The following is a 24,738-nucleotide window of genomic DNA, read 5'->3' as shown; positions in this document are numbered from 1 at the left end:
ATAATTTACAAGGAACTCTGTTTCTCATTTTTCAGATAAGTAAGCTACAAAAAGAACCTGGACTATGTTAGCTGCTATTATCATCACCACCATCTTTAATCCAGAGCAGTGCAAGTGAGAGAATCAATACCTGTATAATAAATTTCACTGTGAGCCGCCATCTGAATTTCTGAAAATATAGATACTGTTAATCAAATTAAGTCAGCCTCCTTTAAAGAGCTTTAAGAGTTTTTTGGTTGGCTAGTTGGTTGGTTTCTTAAAAAGCCATGGAAATAGCCCTAACAACACTTCCTCCAGTAGCACTCAAGCTTCAAGGACAGGATATGATATTTCTCTATTCTTTTTGCGACTACCTATGCCAATAAAGGATTTCCAAAGCACCTAAAAATATAAGGAAAGATGAAAGTCAAGATCACCCTATAGAGCATACATTAACAAAATGCTAAATTATTTAACTCAAGTTTTTAATAGTATTTAAATTTATAATTTAGGTTCAAAAAAATTTTTAATGAATAGTAAGTATCACTTGTATAAACACTTATGACTGCATTTATTAGGTCAAAAGATGCTGAAAGTTTACTTTCTAGATGGTTCAAACACCAGAATAAATAAATACGTTAAAAATAAATTCACTACTCCCTATAGGTTGAAGAAGTTTTGTTTTGCAAGACAATACAAATATTATGCAAAGGAAGTGAATACAATCATAGATAAAAGAACTATGTAGCAAATCTAGCCCTATTTTGCAGATGAGGTCCACAGAGGCTGAACAGCAAAGACAAGGATTAGGAAAGGGGAACACAGATAGATATATGGTATTGGTAATGTTTTAGTTCTTTAGTTGTGTGCTGGTCCACAAGTATTTATTAGATTAGCCTAGCTAAATAAATAAATAAACGAGTCAGATCAGGATCACTGGTAATAACAATGTCATGAGTCAAACTCTGCCCCTAAAGTTCAAAAAAGAAAAAAAGATTTCATAGGTAACAAGGAAGCAGGATCTAAAGCTCCAGGGATGATGACTGACATAGGTATGACTCTCACAGAATAAACAGTAAATAATTAATATTTTCTGAGTTTCTTTATATTAAAGCTATTTCAAAGTGAACATTAAGGTGACCTTGACCTTTCTTTTGTCTAACACAAGCACTCAGCCACCTTCTCATCCTAAAAATTTCTATTAAAACTGATTTAAAAGGCATGTTAAGGGGTTATATAAACACCATGATAACGACAGTCACATTCAATCATTACTTATGCCTTACTCTAAGTTTCTTTGCAAAGAAGATTATATAACTCTCTCAGCAAAGATAGTAATTTCGCATTGCAGAGTAGGCAATCAACAAATGTTGGCACAATTAAACTTTAAAAAGTAGATATGACTTCTTATCAAAGCACTTAACAATACTCTACTTTTCCAATGATCTTATCTGAATTAAACCTCAGATTTCTAATTAGTAAACTGAATTTTATTACATACGTAGTATTATTTTTTACGGATTCATAGCTCTGGCTAACTATAAGTCTAAAAGGCCCCTTCACTTAACCTACCATCGCACACAATTTTACATACAAAATAAATCTTTTCTTCCTTGTGATTCTACAGTGTAATAATTTGACATAATTTACAAAAAAATAGGCCTATTCAGTTTTATCAGTATATGCAGAATTTTTTAACTTTACCTACCCAAATAATCAAAGCTTAAAACAGGAAAAAAAAATTATTTTAAAATACATTTTAGTCAAGAATTAATTTCAACCATTAGCATAAACCCAAGTATTACTCTCCGGAGTATCCACTGATAAATAATTTGTCCAAATGTCAACTATAATTTTCAAAAATTCTTTCTACTCTAAACTTTTAAACATCTGTAAAAAGTACTGTTTCAAGAGTGGTTTTTACAATTTTGACACCTGACCTTTTGCTGTACTCACCACAAAGTTCAAGTCTCAAATACCAGGCAAGCAGGAAATCTGATCACTCCTGCAGTAGCCATCTGCATGGTCCAATATCAAATATTAGTTCTAGGTTGCACTAGGTCATGTGTTACAAATCTTTTTCTGTAGCCTCTATAATTAATTGTAATTTGCCTCTTTTAAAATGTGTTTCTTCCGAGACATCTGGCTTTGAAACCTCTACCTTCCCATTGAAAAAATACTTGGTGTCTGGATTTTTTTTTCTCTGTTTTTCTTTTAATATGGAGCACAGCATGGGTGGTATAACCAAATCCAGACTTAAAAAAAAATTAAATTCAAAGAACAGATGATGATCAGCACCATTTAAGTATTACTAAATATAAATATAAATAAAATTTTGTTGCAACGTAATTACCTACAGATTTCTACATCAATCTACCAAATATTTAGAATTGGAACGTAACATTTATCTATTTACTTCCAGGAACTACATTAAGTTAAATTGGATAATGCAGATTTGGAATCAAAGATTTCATAAAATGAAAAAGATTAAGCTCAATGAGTTGAATATGACACTCAAAACTATCTACTTACGGGGACAACTAAATCAATAGTTGGGGTTTGCCTCTATGAAACTTATCCCTGCAAAGGACAGCCTAAGCCTACTTAAAATTAGGCCTAAAAGTCATCCCCAGAGAACCTCTTTTGTTGTTCATATGTGGCCTCTCTCTAAGCCAACACAGCAAGCGAACTCACTGCCCTCCCCCTCTACATGGGACATGACTCCCAGAGGTGTAAACCTCCCTGGCAACATGGGACAGAAATCCTGGGATGAACTGGGACTTGGCATCAAGGGATTGAGAAAACCTTCTCAACCAAAAAGGGGAAGACAGAAATGAGACAAAATAAGGTGTCAATGACTGAGAGATTTCAAACAGAGTCGAGAGCTTATCCTGGAGGTTATTCTTACACATTATATAGATACCCCTTTTTTAGTCTGTGGTATATTAGAGTGGCTTGAGGGAACACTGAAACTGTAGAGCTGTGTTCCAGTAGCCATGTTTCTTAAAGATGATTGTATAATGACACAACTTTTGCAATTTAACTGTGTGATTGTGAAAACCTTGTGTTTGATGTTCCATTTATCTATGGTATGGACAGATGAGTCAAAGCTATGGATAAGAAATAAACAAATAATAGAGGAAACAAAGATTATAATAAATTGAGTAGATGGAAATACTAGTGGTGAATGAGAAGGAGCAGTAAAGGGTATGGTATGTATGTCTTTTTCCTTTCTTCTACTGGAGAGATACAAATGTTCAAAAGAATGGTCATGGTGATGAATACATAACTATATGATGATACTGTGACCCACTGATTGTAACCATTTCAAGAATGTTTGTATGTTTGTTTACTGTTTACAGTAAAAATATTTTAAAAAAAAACAAAACTATCTACTTATGGGAACAACCAAATCAATAGGCTGAGCCCTCCATCTTGGGGTTTGCCCCAGTGAAATTATCCCTGCAAAGGATAGGCTAAACCCACTTAAAACTAGGCTACAGAATTCTCACCTGCCATGCCAGAGACCCGGGTTCAATTATGAGAGTCTACCCATGCAAAAATAAATAAATAAAGTAAAATAAAATTAGGCCTAAGAGTCACCCCCAGAGAACCTCTTTTGTTGCTCAGATGTGGCCTCTCTCTAAGTCAACACAGCAAGCGAACTCACTACCCTCCCCCTCTACATGGGAAATGACTCCCAGAGGTGTAAACCTCCCTGGCAACATGAGACAGAAATCCTGGGATGAGCTGGGACTTGGCATCAAAGGGTTGGGAAAACCTTCTCAACCAAAAGGGGGAAGACAGAAATGAGACAAAATAAAGTGTCAGCAGTGGCTGAGAGATTTCAAACATAGTCGAGAGGTCATCCTGGAGGTTATTGTTATGCATTATATAGATACCCCTTTTTAGTTTATGGTGTATTAGAGCAGCTAGGAGGAAGTACCTGAAACTTAGAGCTGTGTTCCAGTGGCCATGCTTCTTGAAGATGACTGTATAATGTCTGACTGTGTGATTGTGAAAAATCTTGTATCTGATGCTCCTTTTATGTAGGATATGCACAGATGAGTAAAAAATATGGAATAAAAATGATTAAATAATAGGGGAAATAAAGGGTAAAATAAATTGAGTAGATGGAATACTAATGGTCAGTGAGGAGTGGTAAGGGGTATAGTATGTATGAGTTTTTTTCTTTTTTTTTATTTCTTTTGCTAGAGAGATAAAAATGTAAAAATCATGGTGATGCATACAAAACGGTATGATGAAACTGTGAGCCACTGACTGTACACCATGTATAGAATGTTTGTATGGCAAGAATATTTGCATGTTTGTTTGTTAAGGTTTACAATAAAAATATAAAAAAAACTATCTACTTAAAATAGGAAAGTATTTAAACAGTTTATAAATAACCCTAACTAATTGCACAGAGATTGAAATTATATTTAAAATACACTAAAACTGTGTTAAGGTTCTTGTAAAAAATAGTCATTTTCATAATATTCATCAATTCACTTTCGTTCTAGACAGCATTACTTAAAACTGAAAAGTATAAGTATGCTAAGAAAAAAGTAATAAAAATGGTGCTGTGCTTTGAAATTTATTGCTTTTTTGTATACATGTTATTTTTCACAAAAAAAGGAAAAAAAAGTCGATTGTGATGATAAAAAAATATTTAAACCTTCTACCTCCTATATTCTGGAGAAGCTAGAAAGAAAAATCTGAAAGGATCACATGGTAGCCCATGACAAATTCTGGGATCTGTCCTGTAACTACTTGTTGAAGAGTGCTTTGAAAACTATTGCTTTTTCTTTCTCTGCTTCGTATATATGTTATATTATACAATTTTAAAAGTTAAAAAAAAAAAAAGAATAGATGAGTAAAAAAAGTAAATAAACACTGTGGGGATGAGATATTCTGGGAATCTTTATACTTTTATTTTCTTTAAGAAAAAAATGTACAGGCTTCCTATCTGGAATGATGGAAATGTTTTGGTAACACATGATGGTGATGGTAGCATGACATTGCAAACATAATTAACAGCAATGAAATACATATCTGAATGTGGTTAAACAGGGAAGTATTATATTATATAAATGGTAATGGGATAAAAAAATTTTGAAATCCATGAGATTGCACTATACATACAGTGAATGCTAAAGTTAAAACCATGTACTATCAAGATGTTATAGAGAGGCTGAAGGGAACTGGCTGAAAATGTGGAGCTGTGTTCCAGTAGCCATGTTTCGTGATGATGACTGAATAATGATATAGCTTTCACAATGTGACTGTGTGATTGTGAAAACCATGTGTCTGATGCTCCTCTTATCTACCTTATCAACAGATGAGTAAAATATATGGAATAAAGATGAATAATAGGGGGAACAAATGTTAAATAAATTTAGATTGAAATGCTAGTGAACAATGAAAGGGAGGGGTAAGGAGTATGGTATGTATGAATTTTTTTCTGTTGTCTTTTTATTTCTTTTTCTGAATAGATGCAAATGTTCCAAGAAATGATCATGATAATGAATATGCAACTATGTGATGATATTGTGAATTATTGATTACATATGTAGAACGGAATGATCAAAAGATGTTTGCGTTTGGTGTTTTTTGGTATTTAAAAAAAAATTTTTTAATTAATAAAAGAAAACATGGACTATCGTTAAGAGTACAATTATAAAAATCTGCTTTTATGAATTATAATAAATGTTTCAAATCAATGCAAGATGTCAATAATAGGGTGGTATATGGGAATCCTGTATTTTAGGCATGACTTTCTATAAACCTGTAATTTCTCTAATAAAATTTTAAAAAAAGAAAAATGAATGACAAAGACAGGGTTTTCAGGAAACATGGAAGCGGGAGTGGTAGTTGGAGTCTAAGGACTCATATGACAGTCTCCGGGTGTTCTCTGAGAGGAGACAGGAGGATCCACTGGAGTTATCTTCCTCTTTGCTACTACTATCCTTCTCTCCTCCCTTACTCTCAGTACCAGACAGTATCACCAATGCTTTTCATCTCCCAATGTCTTCAATCACTCCCCAGGAGAGGAAGTGTATTCTGCACTGGTTTGCCAGCTGGTCCAGGCCCCAGCATGAACATTTTCTACAGGACTTGGTAGCTAAGGCAGCGTCAGGAAAATTACAGCCACTCCTGGATGGTTGGAGCAACTTAATGTGTCTGGGGTAAACCAACCACCGTGTATCTCTGAGTGCCACATAGGTCTTTGGGATCAGTCATTTCAAGGTTGGACTGAGGAAAAGTACAATGACTTTGTCAAGCAACTGTAGGTCAGTGAACCAATATTTGTGGCAAAGTTTTACCAAGCAGTTGCTGCTAGAGCTGGGAAGGACTGACAAGCATAAAATTAAAGAGAAGACAGCTAATGGAGTTGAAGCCATGACCTTACAAATGAGAACTCAATTCAGATGTGCCACTTAAAGATCTGGATATGGTAATCTGATCAACTGACTGAACCCACTGCTCAGCAGGAGCATCATTATTTTAAAGTTAATAGCCTATCAACCGAACTCCTAGTGTACATGTTCTCCACCTAAGAAAATCCAGACATCAGTGTGCCTCTTAGCTTCTGCTTTCCAAGAGATGTCAAACACCCAAGAATTTGGGGGATTCTTTTACAACACTAAACAAAAGGAACCATAGTTTTGTAACACAAGGGCTACTTTTGCCCTTCCACTAGCCCATGAGGGATATAAAGTAGAATCCCCTCCTATCCCAGTAACGAGAGAACAGGGAAATAAAATGTCATGTTTTTATAGTTTAGCTTGATTCAATTGATTTCACCAATCTTACCAGATTCAGGCATAACTATGTGACATCCTAACCACTAGCTTTCCCAGTGATGATTTAGTGAAATTATGGAAAATAAGCAGAGTGAGATTATTAGTTACTCCCTCCTCCACTGACGTTTGCTTGAATCCAAATAATAACACTTTTTTTAAAGCATATATGATATCCTTGGTGTTCCTATACTCTAACTTCGTGCTTTAACAATATAAAAACCCTCTTTACAGGTTGGGGGTTTATTTTTATTGTACCAAAATAAAGAAATGGATTTTCAGGAAGGAAAAAAAAAGACAGTGATGTTACTTTTCTTCAATACGAAACTGGAAATGTTCATGACTACAGGCTGCTGTCCAGACCTACAAGCTTCCTATGTCAAAAATTTTGGTAGAAATGCTTTAAAACTAATATTATACCTCACCAAAAAAAGAAACCCACAATCAAATATAAGATGGTTTAATGAAGAAATAAGTTAAAAAAAATTTAATTTCTCTGGCCAAAATGTCAGTAACAACAAAGACACTTTGTGTAAAAGTAAATTAAATATATTTTCAACTCTAAAATATATAGCCTGAGGGATTTACTCCTGATTTAAAAATGCCATTTAAATAAAAATTCATATAGGTCCTTTGCAATAATTCAAAACTCTTCACCTAAAAATTGGATGTAATTAGGTTCCACTTTTACAGTAGATATAGGTAATAGCAATCTACATGAACTCTAGAAGAGTGATGAGTACATTATGTAAAAATAGTATAACATCCATTAGATATTTTATCCAAATTCAAGAATACTCTTTTGCAAATAGGTTCTTACTTTAATAGGCAGGTAAAAAATAAGACGTATATAAGCTAAGGTTCATTTACATAAAAGTTAACATATCCCCAAAAGTTAAAGAAATGTCAATTATTAATAACTATTAAAGCTAATGTAAACAAGTAGGTTCCGTCATTTCTTACCTGGATTCCATCTTTAAGTTTCAAAATGCATTCCATGGTATTGATAGTAATTACCACTGGTTCAGAACCCAGTTTTGTCCAAGGCACATGGATCCTCAATTCATGAATATGTCCACTTAAAAAAGTGAATGGTAATTTCAGCTCCTTAAAATACAGAATATTAAAATAAGTTAGCAAGTGCTTGAATATTTTTTCACTCTAAAATTCACATTTTATTCTGAAAAGAGAAAAGAAATTTGCAATGCAAAAATAATTTGGTAATTATTTTCATGCCAAAAAAAAGTAGCATCAAATAACTCATAATTAATAATAAACTACAAAACTCATTGCATGAATTACATTTTAATAAGCTATTACCCTCTCTAGGCCTCAATTCTGCAGAATGGAAATAATGTACGAGGCCTGTTACATTATAAAGACTCATCATATTGTGGCCTCTCCATCTAAGCCAACTTGGCAAGTGAACTCACTGCCCTCCCCCCACCCCACATGGGACATGATTCCTAGGGGTGTAAATCTCCCTGGCAACGTGGGACCTGACTCCTGGAGATGAGCCAGGACCTGGAATCATGGGAATGAGAAAGCCTTCTTGGTCAAAAGGGGGAAGAGAGAAATAAAACAAATAATGTGTCAGTGGCTGAGAGAGTTCAAACAGAGTCAAGAGGTTATCCTGGAAGTTATTCTGACACGTTATATAGATAGCCCTTTATAGTTTATGGTGTATTGGAGTGGCTAGAGGGTAGTACCTGAAACTGTTGTTGAACTGTGTTCTAGTAGCCTTGATTCTTGAAGAAGACAGAACAACTATACAGCTTTTACGATGTGATTGTGTGATTGTGAGAACTTTGTGTCTGATGATGATTTTATCCAAGGTATGGACGGATGAGTAAAAAAAATTATAATAATAAGGATAAAAATAAATAAATAATAGGGGAGATAAAGGATAAAAATTGGGGAGACTGAAATACTGTGGATCAATGAGAGGGAGAGGTAAGCTAATGGGATGTATGAGCTCTTTTTTTTCCTTTTAATTTCTTTTTCTAGTGTGATGCAAATGTTCTAAGAATGACCATGGTAAAGAATACAGAACTATGTGATGATATTGTGAACAAATGATTGTTAGAATATGGTTGTACTGTACATGTGTGCATAATTCTAAATAAAAACATTTTTAAAAAGCTGTTAAGCAAAAAAAGGATTCATCATATGGCGATGGTAATAATAGTGCTACTGCAGTAGACAGCAGCAGTACTTGAGATAACTGCAGTGGTATGTTTTTTTAAATCTTTAGAAATATGACTCAAATGTGTTTTAAACTAACAGTTTCAATAGGATTGGAAGGCAAGTTAGAAAAAGGAGGTAGATTTGGAGATAAGAGAATGGCAAAACAAAATAAAAATTGATCTCAAAAAATAATTGTTGTGCTTCATCTAAATAAAAATTGTACCTGGATACTACATGGTTCATCAATTTTTTACATTTTCTGGCTGGTTTCCATTATTATTAGATAGAAAGTTGGAGATAAAGACATAAATATCAACACAATTACTTCATATTAACTTCTATGCTTCCAGATAAACTTTTTTGCAACAAGTCAACAAAGCAAGAAAAAAAGAGCACATTGTATTTAGATTGTATTTCCATCATATTTCTACAATGTTATTTTACATATCTCTATTTGTGAAAGTTCATATAAATATTAAGTTTACTCCTTCATTCATCCAACTATTTGCTCACCTACTAGTTCAGCAACACAGTAGTAAAGTAGCTAAATTTACACAGGGTAGGAAAGTGGTTTAAGACCAATAACTTCAAATCCTAGCTCTGCCACTTACTGGCCAAGTGACACCGGGCACCTATGTACCTCTGCCTCAGTTTCTTTCCTATAAAATGTGGTTAAAAATAATATCCTTGAGATGTAAATAAGTTAATTTTATATAAAGTCCTTAGAACACTCCTTTTCTCAAAGAGTAATCATTATAAAGATTGCTATTATTATGGCAAATGTGTGTGCCTAATTTATATCATCAATCAGTTTTTAATAAAAGGTCAGAATACTGGGCAGGCCACAGTGGCTCAGTGACAGAGTTCCCTCCTGCCATGCCAGAGACCCAGGTTCGATTCCTGGTACCTGCCCATGTTTAAAAAAAAAGTCAGAATACTAAAAATCTATGTCTACTACTCTGTTCTAATGGAAGGTCAAATTTTTTAAATATTTCTTACAATTACATAAATTTCAAAGCTGTAGTAATTTCTTCAAGCATTAATCAGCTGGCCCAGGATTGCATATTGATCAGTGTCTATAACAAAGACAATATTTACTGAGCATTTACTATGTACCAGATGCTGTTCTAAATACTTTATCTGCATGCAATTATTTAATCCTCAAAACAACCTAAAAGGTATATTACTGTTATTATCCTCGTTTTACAGACAAAGAATAAGATACACATAAAGGTTAAAGTTCCCTCAGATGACTCAGCAAGAAAAGCCAGGATTCAAAATTAGGGAATAAGACATCAGAGTCTTTGATTTTAATAAACACTATCATACTGCTTCTACACTCCCATTTGGGGCACTGAATGTTTCCACATTTATACATCCATTTGGACAATGAGCTGATTATATTACTACCTCTACCACTACCTGAATTGGGATAAATTGTTAAATGACTACCATTAGTTGCAGTCTATGGGCACAAAGTGGATTTTTTCAAGGCAAAGTTAAGACCATCTGAATCAACCTCAACCTTCTGATCATTAAATGCCACTATTCATTTGAGCTAGTAGCTAAACACTAATAGAAGAGGCAATATTCTGTATTAGAACATAGGATTTTGTTCTAGGGCCCATGTTGGAGGACCAACTGAAGTTCAATAGACATATAAGCAAGGTGTTTTCCTCATTACAAGGTTGTTGTGAGAAACAAATGAGAACACATACACGCTTGTAAAAAGCAAAACATAAATATTGGTAATATTCTCAGATCTTGCTTAAGGTAACCACAAACAAATGATTTTCTTTTCATTCTCAATTTCCCATTTCAAAATATGACTCTATAATTAAAAAGTATTTTATTTACTTGCAATTTTTCAGAAATACATTGTGAAAAATGCATCCCTAAAGACTTGACATCTATGACAACAAAGAATATTAGTATCAAAAAATTTAAGAGGAGGGTTGACTTGCTCTCAAACATCAAATTCTAGGTAGGCTATCAAAAAGTATTATAATAAGGAAAAAAGGGATACTTTAAAAATAAATATAGAACAGGATTTCAAAAATGCTAGGTGAGCTCAGCAAATCACCTCTCCGAAAAGCAATAACAAAACTGGACAGAGTTGTTAAAAACAACAGATCCTTTTATGACCATGGTAAAGGTAAAATCAGAGGCTTATAATACAGGATATAAGGGCCTAGAGATACATGGTAGCTTAAGATGGGTAAACAGCTAATGAGATTAAACTTAAATGTAAGGGAAAAGATAGAAGTGAAGGCAGTTCACTAGCGGGTCTATAACTAATATTACCATACTGAAGGTGAACATGATTGAAAGGGGTTGTATGGACTCATGCATCCCACCAATAAACACTACAAATATAAATAAGTTCTTGCATGAACTATTGCAAAGGTATGGATCCTGTATAGTCTATAATTTCAGGGTATAGGGGGAAAATGCTATTGCAAGCTATGGCTATGTTTAACAGGAAAACATCAACAGTACTGCAGCAACTGCAGGGTTACGGAGGGAGGGACAAAGAGTTAGGGGAGGTTTGGAATCTCTATTTGATAAGAACGTGTCTTTTGGTTATCTTTCTCTTGTGAACAATGAAATTATCTAAAACTGAGAGTGCTGATGGACTGTTGACTCTGGACGTTATATATGAGGCCCAAAGATGGAGGTGGCTGAAAGATGCACTAACTGAGAAGTAGACTGGTGAAAATGGTGCATACATGAGATCGACTATTATGCTGCTACCAAAAGGAACAAAGTTGTGAACCACACAACAATGTAAATGAACTTGTGGGACATTTAGTGAGGCAAAATGAGCCAGAAACAAAAAAGCAAATACTGTATGATCTCGTTTAGAAAATACTTATAAGAAAATAGTGGCCTAGACTGTAAGCTCTGACAGTAGTTACATTTAGTCTAGAGTAGTAACTGTTTTTTCTGGATTTTGAGAGGATGTTTGATACATCTATAACCTGATATTTAGAAATAAGAACTAAGCTAATCAGGTTGGTATTAAATTAATTCAGAATACAGGGGTAAGGAAGACATAGTCTGATTTTAGAACTTCATTTACTCTTTAATACCAAAAGAAGATTTTATTTCGTCCAGAACCTAAGTTTCGTGCAGCACATAATCTAACTCAACCTGTCTGGATAGATCATATAAACAATCCAAACACAGGGCGCCAAGAATAAAACTGAGGGCATTTAATCCTGTATAGCTTAATGTAATACCTGGATACATCCCAGAGCATTTTAAGCACATAATCAAAAAGTATTGGCAGAGCCATGGTAGCTCAGTGGCAGAGTTCTCGCCTGCCATGCCGGAGACCCAGCTTCGATTCCCGGTGCCTGGCCATGTACAAAAAAAAAAAAAAAAAGTATTGGCAAAGTCCCTCAAGGGATGGAAGAAAAAAATATGGAACTATTAAGCTTTACTACCAGGGAAACCCTGGATACTCTGTAAAACATTAGGGACACCCAAATCAATATGCCAAGCCTTTGATCTTGAAGCGTCTCTTGTGAAGCTTATGTTCGCAGCGGAGAAGCTTAGCCTAGCTATAGGTATGCCTAAGAGTCATCTCTAGAGGACCTCTTTTGTGGCTCAGATATGGTCTCTCTCTCTCTCTAGCCCAAGTCTGCAAATGAAACCACTGCCCTCTGCCGCTACGTGGGACATGACATCCAAGGGTAAAATCTCCCTGGCAGCATGGGAGATGACTCCCAGGGATGAGCCTGGCCCTGGCACTGTGGGATCAACAATGCCATCCTGACCAAAAGGGGAAAAGAAGTGTAACAAATAGGCACCAGTGGCTGACAGAGTTCAAATAGAGTCGACAGGCTACAGTGGAGGTCACTCTTATGCAAGCTTCAGTTAGACATGGCTACCTATCATAACTTACCAAACTGTAATCAAAACCATTCCTGTCAATCCTAAAGAATACCTAGGGCATTGTATAAGATTCTACAAAGGTTCCATGCACTAGAGTAACTTCCCAGAAACCTACAAACTCCAAATGGGCCTCTGGACCTGATAAGTCCTGAAATGCAGAGAGGCCAGCCTCTCTTGAACATCAACTAATTCCATCCCCCTATCCCATATTATCAACAACCTCTTCCAACATGAAAAAGTTAGAATGGACATAGCCAAAATACCCCTAAAGAGTGGGAGAAAGATCAAAGGTGATGGTGGAGTCATACAGAGAAGATAGGGTTTAACAAATGAGTAGTATAACTGCCGTATCTTTATATTGATATTTCTTTTGGTCCCTAGAATCTTGGAGCAGCTAGAAGAAAAAACAAAAAATCATGGAACTGTAACCTATACCGAACTTTAAAATCTGTTTTATAACTGCTTGTTAAAATGCACTTGAAAATTTTTTGCTTTTTGTATATATGTTATATTTTACAATTAAAAAAAATCAAAAACTAAAAACAGAAATCTTGGAAGCAAAAAGGGAAGGCTAGTATAAGGTCAAGATACTAACTGGAGTAAGCAACAAAACAGCAGACCAGCCAAAAAATTAATACAGAGATCCAGAGAACAAGATAGCCAAGGAAGACCTTGCTAAGATCTCATATAGTCTGGGAGGCTGTACACATGTACAAGATTGTGCACACTCAGAAAACACTAGAGAGGGCTCTAGAAAGCTACTCATCCCTGGCTGATCATGACAGCTTGTAAACGTATAAAGAAAAAAAACAGTAGATTTGTAAGCCCCATGAACTTTGAAAACACTTTCTAATACACATATATCATAAGGATGGAAGCCTTACTGACTGAAAGGTTTAAGTAAACTCTAAGCAACAACTGCTGATAATTAAGCCAGGGTTTTTACGCCAGCCTTAAAAACAAGACAAACAGTCTAAAAAAAGAAGAGACATCAGAGGCCAGAATGCAAAGAGGACAGACACCAAAAAATTAGTTCAGAGAAGTCACTAACTTAACAAATAGCAACAACAACCATCCTCTGGTGGAAGGAAATTGGAACCCAGAGTTAATAACATTATCCAAAACATCCAGTTTTCAACAAAAACTTATGAGACATGCAAAGAATACAAAAGGAGGAAAAAAGTTAATAGAAACTATCACTGAGGGAGCGCATATGTAGGACTTGGCAGCACTCAAAACATCTATTAAAATATATACAAAGAAAAAGGAAATCATGTTTAAATAATTAAAGGAACATATAATAACAATGACTTACCAAATAGAGAATGCCAATTAAGACAAAGAAAACACGGAAAAGAACCAAATAGAAATCTTGGAGTTGAAAAGTACAATAATAGAAATCAAAATTCACAAAAAGACTCAACAGCAAATTTGAGCTGGCAAAAGAATCAGCAAATCTACACCCTTATACATCATAGCCAAAATGTTGAAAGTCAGAGATAAAGATAAAGTCTTGAAAGCAGCAAGAGAAAAATGACTCATCATATACAAGGGAATCCCATTAAAGTTAATAGCTAACTCCTTTCAGAAACAGTAGAAGAAAGAAAGCAGTGAGATGATATATTCAAAAGACAAGAAAACAAAATCCAAGATTTCTATATCCAGCAAAACTACCCTTCTAAAATGAAGACAAAATAAGAACATACCCAAATAAGCAAACACTGATATAATTCACTGATAACAGAATACTAAAGTCCCTCAGACTGAAAGGAAATAAAACCAGATGGTAACACAAATCCATAAAGAAACAAAAACACCAAAAAAAGGTAAATATGTAAGTAATTTTAAAAACCGTATCTATGTATTTCTTTCTCTTTTCTTTCCTAATTGAAAAGATAATTAAAACAATAATTGTAAAGCTGTATTATTGGCCTTATAACATATAAAGTTGCAGTATATAATAATAATAATACCACACAGAAGATGGGAGAAATGGAGGTATAAAAGGAAAAGTTTCTATATTTTAATGGAATACAGATACCATTAATCTGAAGTAGATTTTGATAAACAAAATGTATATTGTAATCCTCTGATCAACCACTCAGAAAATAACTCAAAATACACCTTGAAAATCAACAAAGGAATTTAAACGGTATACTAGAAAATATCTACTTAATACAAAGAAAGATAGTTACAGGAATATCAGACATGACACAGAAAGCAAATAGCAAAACAGATGCAAATGCAATCATATAAAACATAACAAATTGAATGTGAATGGATTAAACATTCCAATCAAAAGCCAAAATAGTCAAATTAGATTAAAACACACACACACACACACACAAACACAAAGGATTCAACTATATTTTCTTCAACAGAGACACACTTCAGATTCAGACACAAATAACTTGAAAGTAAAAAGATTCAAAAATATATACCACGCAAATAATAACCGTAAGGGAGAAGGAGTAATTATACCAAAATACCAGGCAAAATAAACTTTTTTTAAAATGCTACTAAAGATAAAAAGGGACATTTTATAATGATAAAGGTTTAATTAGTGAAGAAGGTACAATAATTACAAATGTATATGCACATAAAAACAATACACCAAAATACACAAACAACTGACTAAATTTAAAGGAGAAATAGAAAATACAATGATAATAGTTGAAGACTTCAATATGTCACTTACAGAATGAATAGAACGAGACAGAAAATCAGCAAGGATACAAAAGGCTTGAATAACACTATCAACCAACTTAACCCAAATCTATAGAAAATTCCATCCAACAGCAAAAAAAAAATTCTTCCCAAATGCACATGAAACATTCTACTACAGGACATACCATACACAAGGCCATAGCATAAATCTCAATATATCCAAGAGGCTTGAAATTACACAAAGCATGCTTTCTGACCACAACAGAATAAATCTAAAAATAAACCACAGAAAAAAATCTGGGAAATCCACAAATGTTTGCAAATTATATAATACATTTCTAAATAACCAATGGGTCAAAGGAGCAATCACAAAGGAAACTGAAAATATTTGAACTGAATGAAAATGAAAACACACCATACCAAAATCTGGGAGATGCAGTGTTTACAGGGAAATATATGGTTGTGATCCCTTTAATAGAAAAGAGGAAATATTTCAAAACAATAACCTAAGTTTCCACCGTAAAAAAGCAGGAAAAAGAACAACCACACCAAAACAAGCAGAAAGAAGAAGCACAACACAAAAAAAAGATAGGAAGTAAATGCAGCTAAACTGTTAGGAGATTCTTGCATTGTCAAAGAAATTTTAAAAGTACTAATCTAAGGCAGACTCAGACAAGTCAAATGTGCATTCTGTAATCTTTAGGAAAAACAACAATAAGAATCATTTTAAAAGTATATAATTAAAAAGACTTTCAGGGAATAAGAATTACTAGAGTAAAAGAGGGGCATTTCAAAATGATTTTTAAAAAAGTACATTCAACAGAAAGACATAACAATACTAGATCCTATGCACTTAATAACATAATTTCAAGATATATAAGGTGAAAGATGACAAACTAAAATTTAGGAGAAATACACAAATCCACAATACGATTGGAAACACTAACAAACCTCTACTAGCAACCAATGGGAACAAGCAAAGAATAAAAATCCACATATATTTTGAAGATTTGAAGAACTCTAATAATCAATTTGAAATAACATTTACACAACACTATAACAATTCTAATTTTTTTTCAACTGCATATAGAACATTTACAGACCACATACTCAGGCATAAATTTTAATGGGCCAAAGTTATGCAAATAATTATTTCTCTGACAACAGTGGCACTGAATTGGAAATCAATGACAGAAAAATAATAAGCAAATCCTCAAATGTCTGGAAATAAAGCGACATATTTTTAAATAACTCATAGTTTAAAGAAGAAATCATATTGGAAATTTTGAACTGTTTGATAATGAAAAGACAACATATGAAATACTGTGTATAAAGCTAAATATGGGGTGGTGCACCAGTGGTTGAGTGGTAGAATTCTTCCCTGCTGTGCTGGAGACACGGAATCGATTCCCAGAGCCTGCCCATGTCAAAAAAAAAAAAAAAAGCTAATATGAGGTCAGAGAGAAATTTATGGCATTAAATGCATATAGTTGTGTAGAATAAGGTTGGAAAAAATGCAATGGCCTAAGCTTCTATCCCAGGAAGCTAGAAAGAGAACAGAAAATCAAATCCAAAGAAAGTGGAAGTTAAGAAATGTCATATACCATAAAGCATACCAATATATACATTGTGGGAATTCCAAAAAGAGAAGAGACAAAGGGGCAGAGAAAATATTCGAAGAAATAATGGCTGAAAAGTTCCAAATTTAATTAAAGACATGAATATATACATCCAAGATGCTCAATGAACTCCAAACAGGATAAATCCAAACAGACCCAAGGTGTGGCATATAATAACCAAACTGTCAAATGTCAAAGAGAAAGCGAGAATTCTGAAAGCCACAGAAGAAGCAACATGTCACATACAGGGGAGCCTCAGTAAGATTAAGTACTGATTTCTCACTGGAAACCATGGAAGCTACAAAACAATGGGGTGACATATTTAAAGTGTTAAGAGCAAAAAATTTCCAACCAAGAATTCTGTATCTGGCAAAATTGTCTTCAAAAAATGAGGGAAAATTTAAAACATTCCCATATAAACAAAAACAGAGGGACTTAGTCACCATTAGACTGACCTTACAAGAAATGTTAAACTGAGGTTGAGAGGAAAGAACAATAGACAACAGATCAAAGCTACATGAAGAAATAAAGCTCTCGATGAAGAGTAACTGTATGCATAAATATAAATGCCAGTACTGTTGTATTTTTGGTTTGTAATTTCACTTTTTACTTCCTAAGGGATGTAAGAAGCAAATGCACAACATGTAATGAAAAATCAGTGGTTTTGAACTCATAATATATAAACATGTAATAAAGGACAAGAACTACATAAACGTGGAGAGACCCAGGAGTATAGGAACATAGTTTGCGCATACTACTGAAATTAAGGTGGTATCAAAGTAAACAAGATTGGTATAGGTTTAAGATGGTAAATTTAAGCCCCATGGTAAATACAAAGAAAATATCAGAAAATATGCAAGATCATTCGAGGCAGAAATTAGGGTATAGGTTGCCAGGGTGGGGGCAAGGAGAATGGAAAGTTAATGCAAAACAGGTGCAGGGTTTCTATTTAGGAAGATGGGAAGTTTTAGTAATGGAAGATGGTAAAGGTACCACAATATAACGAATGTGATTAATTCCATTGAATGATTTGCTTGGAAATGGTTGAGATGGGAGAGTTTATATTGTATGCATGTCCCCACAATAAAAACAAAAAAGAAAGGAGACAATGACAATTAAAGGGAGTACATGATCCCGGACAGGACCTAACAAAGCAGGAGAGAAGGGTCGAAAGGAAATTATTAGGACATACGAAAAAAATTGGAATACTGACTGTAAGCTTTATAACAATGTTACATTTCTTGAACTTCATAGTTCACTATGAACTTAAGGTGGATACATAAGTTAAGATCCTTATTATGTGCATGGCAATATTAAAAGTTCAAGGAGCACGATGTATACAACCTAAACTCAAGTGCTGAAAGAATGGATTGGTAAATAGACAGACAGATGGGCAAACAGAAAGACGGACAGATAGAATGTTATGGCAAATGTGGCAAATGGCTGTTGGAATTCTCTGTATGGGGACAATATTATTTTTGTAATGGTCCAGTAAGTTTGAAAATATTTCAAAATAAAAAGTTTAAAATAAAAAAAAAAGCAATTGGACCCTTCCATTACCCAAAAAGGAGATTAAGGATGCAATATTTTCTGATTTCAGACAGAACCTTGGCATGGTAATTATCATATTCCATGATACTTGAAACGAGTGCATAGGCTAAACAATTCTGATGACAAGAAACAGTCTTCCTATCAATCAAAGCAACTTTGGAGACTCCAACTCTAGGAAACTAGCCCTGGGAACGAAGTATAAAACATATGCTGTAAAGTAAGAGTTTTAGTTTCTCGGTACCCCAAATATATTAGCAGGAAAAGAAAAAGTGTAAAGCACAAAGTCAAAAAGCAGGAAACAGTCATTACTTACTTCTAAACAAACTGAAAATATTTCCAATCAATGACAACTATATAACTTACCTGTTCTAGAACATCCAACTTCAACTCGAGCTTGCTGAGAACCACATCTCCACCCCATAGTGAAAGCTGTAAATCCGAAGGTTTTAAGTTCTTGATGTAGCGATTCACATAGCTCATCAAAATTGGAGTCACATATGACTCAAGCATCTTTTAAACTGGAGAGTGCCCGAATTCAGAAGCTGAAGCGGGTAAAGGAGAAAAACGACAGAAGTAATTGAGTCCGTGGTGCAGCGAAAAACAAATCATTCCTAAGAAGCTGGAGGAGCCGGAAAGCAGCAGTTCCCACCAAATGAGCCGTTCACCTCCTCCCAGAAGAGAAAATTCAAGTGGGCTCTTCTCCAGCCGGGATTTTCCTCACTAGCACAGCTCCTCTAGTCTCGCCTGGCGAGGAGTAGGAGGAGGTGGTGTCGTGAAAAGAGTGGGTACCCTGGAGTGGGAGAATGAGGTGAGGCGGTATGCCCTCTGGGACCCTTCCCAGGCCTGCCGGTGTGCGAGGCCCTGGTCTTCCGGGGCCCAGCCAGCTCTACCACCATAGAATGAGACTAAACCCTGGCCCGTTCCCGCCGTATTCCACCTTCTGCTGACACTCACGCCAAAGAATAAAACGGAGCCCCGTCCACCTCCGGGTATTTGGCACCGGCCCACCGCAGCGGCGCAACTCCTCTACAGCCCACTTCCGGGTGTGCGCCACGCAGTGCTCAAAACAAACTGCCCCACCATCGTCGCTACCCGAGTCCGCAGCAGGGTCAGATTCTTCAGGCTGGAGAAACCGCTCAGTGCGTCCTCTCTGGAAAGAACACTTGCGCCCGTTTAGTCTGCGTCCCCAATCCGACCCCTTAATTGTTAAGACAAAACTCTAAGACATGTCCGGTGGAGAGGGGCGGACTAGTAAAGTCGAGACACCAGAGATCCGGAAGTAGCGCTCCAGGGAGAAGGTGGCTACGAGTGGTGGAGCCTGGCACCACAGCGGCTATACAAATGGAGGATCGTCTACGAGGGGAAACGCGGCGGGGGCGAGAGGCGGGCGCAAGCCTGTGACGAGGAAGAAAACGGGTCCTAGAGTTTAAAACCCTAGAAAGAATTTCTTCTTTCTCTTCAAAAATAGAAGGCCTGAGAAAACGATCTTGGGTTCAGTGGGGAAGACAGTGTCAGTAAGGCCGCAGGTAGGAGGAAGCAAAGTTAAGGGGACAACTTGAGCGACTTTTAAGCAGATTTAAATTTCGATACGTGTTTAATTTGCAGGAGGGCGGATGTGGGGACAGACTTGGGAGCATTAGGACGTTCAACTTTGGGGAATGGGTTTTGACCAAACTAGTAGACAATCTCTTATGGTCTGTTACTTTCGCCAAGTAGTGAAGTATTTCCTACTTTGCTGATATCAAGTGGGGAAGGAATGATCAAAGAACATTATAGAGAAGCATTGATTTGCTGTCTAGTATGGTTCTTCTGAAGAGCTCCAGAAATAATCAGAAGAAGGAAAGGAGAGTTCTAGAGACAAAGTTAGAAGAAATAACTAATAGGGAATGAATTCAGAGTTGTGCTGGGTTTTTTTTTAGGCTGTATGAATGTTTAAAATATTACTTTTCCTTCTAGGTAGGTTGAAATCCAACAACCTAACTCGAATAAACACTAGTTTAAAGGAATAACATAAATTATGCTGCCTCATTTTTGACCAGCTTCTATTCTTTTTGATAACCTCTGAAGAAAACACCGACCACCGCATTTTGAAAAAATATTCACACAGGTTGTTGCTGTATTTAACAGAAAATGCTTCATCAAAAGTAAATGTGGGGGGGACACGGTGGCTCAGCAGACGGAGTTCTCGTCTGGCATGCGGGAGACCCAGGTAAATGTGAATGTAAAATAAAATGTATTTGGGCGTTGCAACAGTGGCTCAGTGGCAGCATTCTTGCCTGCCATGCTGGAGACCTGGGTTGAATCCCAAGAGCCTGCCCATGCAAAAAAAAAAGTAAATGCGAGTTCCATCTCCCTACCCCATATTATTGACAGACCCGTACAACATGAAAAATTTGGAGTGGCCATAGCCCAAATATCCCTAAAAGTGGGGTAGAAAGATAGAAGGTGATGGTGGAGTTATACAGAGAAGGTAGGGTTTAACAAATGAATGTGATTACTGAATCATTAAATTGATATTTCTTTTAGTCTCCAGTATCTTAGAGCAGCTAGAAGTAAAAACCTAAAATTGTGGAATTGTAACCCATACCAAACTCTGAAATCTGTTATACAACTAATTGTTGTGATGTGCTTTGAAATTTATGGCTTTTTTGTATATATGTTATTTTCCACAAAAAAAAAAAAGTCAATTGCGTTGATAAAAAAAAATACTCCTTCTAGCTTCCTATATACTGGAGTAGCTAGAAGGAAAATCTGAGATGAAGGTATGGTAGCCCATGACAAACTCTGAGATCTGTCCTGTAAGTACTTGTTGAAGAATACTTTGAAAACTATTGCTTTTTTCTTTCTTTGATTTGCATATATGTTGCATTATACAATAAAAGAAAGATTTTTAAAAATGTGAAAATTCCTAAAGCTTTTTCCTAGTATCCAAAATTATATGAAAAGAACTTATGACAATAGAAAAGAGACATAAGTGAGGTTAGGTTTATTTTCTTAATGAAAATAAGTTACACATACACACACAAAGCAGCAAATTGCTCATTTATAGTAGCTGTCCCTTCACAAAAAAATACCTTAATGAATAACCCAAATTGGCTTTTATGATACCTGCTAAATAAGCAGTTCTCTGCTTCGCTTGAAATGCAAACAGGGGCATCACTGGAAGGTTTTAATATAATGAAAATGGTGCCTCTAGTGGTATAGAATCTCTAGGTGGTCTAGAAGAGGAGCTAGGGCTCTTCCTAAAAAAAAGAAAAAGGGCATAGTCATTGTGGTAAGCTAATAAATAGAAACGGTGTATTAAAATAAGTTAGCCAGACATATAAAATAAATATGGGTAGATACATGACCAAGATACAGAAACAAAATATGTGGAATACTAAATTCCATTTTTCTCACAAATTGTTTTCGTCTTCTCGAGAAGTCTTTGAGACAGGTTTATTATACAGCCAATAGATCTCCTGAGTCAGGTGAAGTTTAAAAAGGCTTCAGTGATGTTTAAAAGAAGAAAAAGGTAGAAAAAGATTTTTTTTTAATTTTTGTTATATTGATAAACCAGCAGCAACTAATGCTTGGAATTCTTGGGTGAAGGGTGTTATCCTTCATAGAACTGCTATCAAGTACCACCAATCGGCTGGCTTAAAACAATAGATATATTTTGTCTCACATCCAAAATCAAAGTGTTCATAGGGCCATGTTCCCTCTGAAACCTCTGAAGAAGAATCCTTCCTTGCCTCTTCTGATTGATTTGCTGGCAATCCTCAGAATGCGTTGCAGCACATCAGTCTTTGTCTCTGTGAACACATGGTGTTCTCTCCTTTGTCTACTTGCCGTATTCTAAAGTCACCAATCGTGTTAGATTAGGGCGCACCCTCATCCAGTCTGGCTTCAACTTTACTAATCACGTCTTCAAAAACCCTATTTCCAAGTAATGTCACATTCACCAGACTCAGGAATAAGACTTGAAATTACATTTAGGAGGACACAGTTAAACCCATAATGATTGGTTTTTCTTTCTTTCATTATTTACTTCATTACATTTCCTATTTCTATATTTTTCTGTTATGTGTAGTACATATATAAGATCTTCAAGTAAAGGGATTGTAGCCCGAGCACATTGCATATTATGTGGCATTAATGGGTTGTGGCAGAGAGTGACTTTAACAATTATTCAACAAATCCATTTTCCTTTTCCTCCTATGCACATAGCTAGTTTATTATCCAGGCTCAGACACATATTGTTAGGTGACTAGGTTCTGATCACCTGAATACGGATAGAATGAAGTAGGCCAATTCCTGACCTACCTCATAAAAGCCTTCTACATGCCAGCCTTACACTTTCCCACATGAGCAAACTGGAAAAGTAGGATCCAACACAGGACTACAAGGTCTTCTGCGTCTGTGAATCACTGCCTAGATGAGCACAAGCTGTTGACTAGTAACGTCTGTTAAGATTTTACATGACTGAAATAAACTACTGTTTTAAGTCACTGAGATCTGGGGATTAATCTGTTATGGAGGGAACATTCTGTAATCAAATATAAAGGTAGATAATAGACATGATCTGAGCTTAACCCAAGCAATGCTATGTATTGTGATAGCTACATATGTAAATAGTATAAGAAACTTTCCAGAGAATGCTAAACATCAAATTCAGGATAGTAGTTACCTCTGAGGAGGGCAAGTTGGATGAATATACAGGGGAAAGGAATACAGAGAATTCAACTGTACTTACAATAATTTGTTTTAAAAAAGGCAAAATCTTAATGTATAATGGGGTTAGGTTGTACATACATTAAGTGTTGTCATATACATTTTTGTATATATATGAAATACTTGATTACCAAAAAAAAAAAACAATCCACCAGAACCATCATTCTTAACTTTACATCACACCTTCAAGAAAGGCTACGTACTGCTTTTTCCAAAAAGGCTTTTATGTATTTTAACAGGCATTTAATTTTATTTTTTTTAATTTTTTGAATAAAAGGTGGAAAGGAGAATTTTTTCCCTTTCCGTACCAGTGGTTCTCAACCTTGATAGCATAGTAGAGTCACATGGGGAAACTTAAAAAACACTATTGCCTTAGCTCCATTACAGATCAAATATTTGAGAATCATTGGGAGGAGGGCCCAACTACCGGAATGGTTTTCAAGATTCCCAGGTAATGCCAATGTGAAATTGGGGTCTAGACCACTTTCTAAAGTGGTTAAAATGGGAAATCTTGAGTTTTAAATATAAGCTGCTACAATAAAAATTCAAAAAAAAAAAAAGCCACAGATCATTTTTACTAAAAAGAGAGAGAGCAAGAAAAAGCACTCTCTAAACCATATTATACCATTTGAATTTTTTATTTTTACAAAGAACCACACTTCCCCCCCCCCCCCCCCGCATCCCCTGGTAACCTCTCATCTACTTTATAACTCTTGTAAATGCTATCAAACAATATTTCTCCTTACATACCTTGCTTATTCACTGAGTTTAATTTTTTTTTGAAGTTCATCCATATTGCAGCATGACAGAACTTCATTCTGTCCTATTGCTGAGTAATATTTCATTTTGTATATATACCATATTTTGTTTATCCATTCATTTGTTGATAGACACTTGGGAAGTTTCTACCTTTTGGCTATTGCAAATAATGCTACTATAAATATTAGTGAACAAGTATCTTTTTTAGATCCTATTTTCATTTTCTTTGGTATATATCCAGAAGTAGAATTGCCAAGTCATATGGGAACTCTGTATTTAACTTGAGGAACTCATGTTGCTTTCCATAGTGGCTACACTTTTACTTTCCAATAAACAATGCACTAGATTTTCAATTTCTTCCATCCTCTCCAATACTTTATTTTCCATTTTTAAATAATAGCATTCTTGTATGTGTGATGTGGTATCTCATGGTTTAATTGGCATTTCCCTAATGGGTACAGGTGTTGAGCATCTTTTCATTTGTATGTCTTCTTGCCTATTTATTAATTGGGTTGTGGCACTATAAAACTTCCTTATATATATATATATATATATATATA

General features: G+C 35.2%; 1 protein-coding gene across 15 annotated transcripts in view; it reads right to left on the bottom strand.

Annotated features, from left to right (window-relative positions):
- Nucleotides 1-20,048, bottom strand: part of VPS13B (vacuolar protein sorting 13 homolog B) — a 1,000,970-nt gene extending 980,922 nt beyond the window's left edge. For 5 of the 15 annotated variants that reach the window (XR_013178354.1, XR_013178355.1, XR_013178356.1 and 2 more), the window contains exons 1-3: nucleotides 19,661-20,042; nucleotides 19,070-19,248; nucleotides 7,746-7,889 (exon numbers count right to left, since the gene is read on the bottom strand). Coding sequence is in view for 11 of the 15 variants with exons in the window: in XM_077167328.1 (XP_077023443.1) it covers nucleotides 7,746-7,889; nucleotides 19,070-19,216 (291 nt within the window). In the remaining 4 variants the exon portion in view is untranslated. Of the gene's footprint in view, nucleotides 1-7,745; nucleotides 7,890-19,069; nucleotides 19,249-19,660 lie in introns of all 15 variants that reach the window. The other 10 variants (XM_077167321.1, XM_077167322.1, XM_077167317.1 and 7 more) reach the window with 5 other exon arrangements.
- Nucleotides 20,049-24,738: the final 4,690 nt, after the last annotated feature.

The sequence above is a fragment of the Tamandua tetradactyla genome, chromosome 6 (genome assembly GCF_023851605.1).
Source record: "Tamandua tetradactyla isolate mTamTet1 chromosome 6, mTamTet1.pri, whole genome shotgun sequence".
Lineage (NCBI taxonomy): Eukaryota > Metazoa > Chordata > Mammalia > Pilosa > Myrmecophagidae > Tamandua > Tamandua tetradactyla.
The sequence above is the reverse complement of the archived record's forward strand: the minus strand, read 5'-3'. Positions and strand labels throughout refer to the sequence as shown.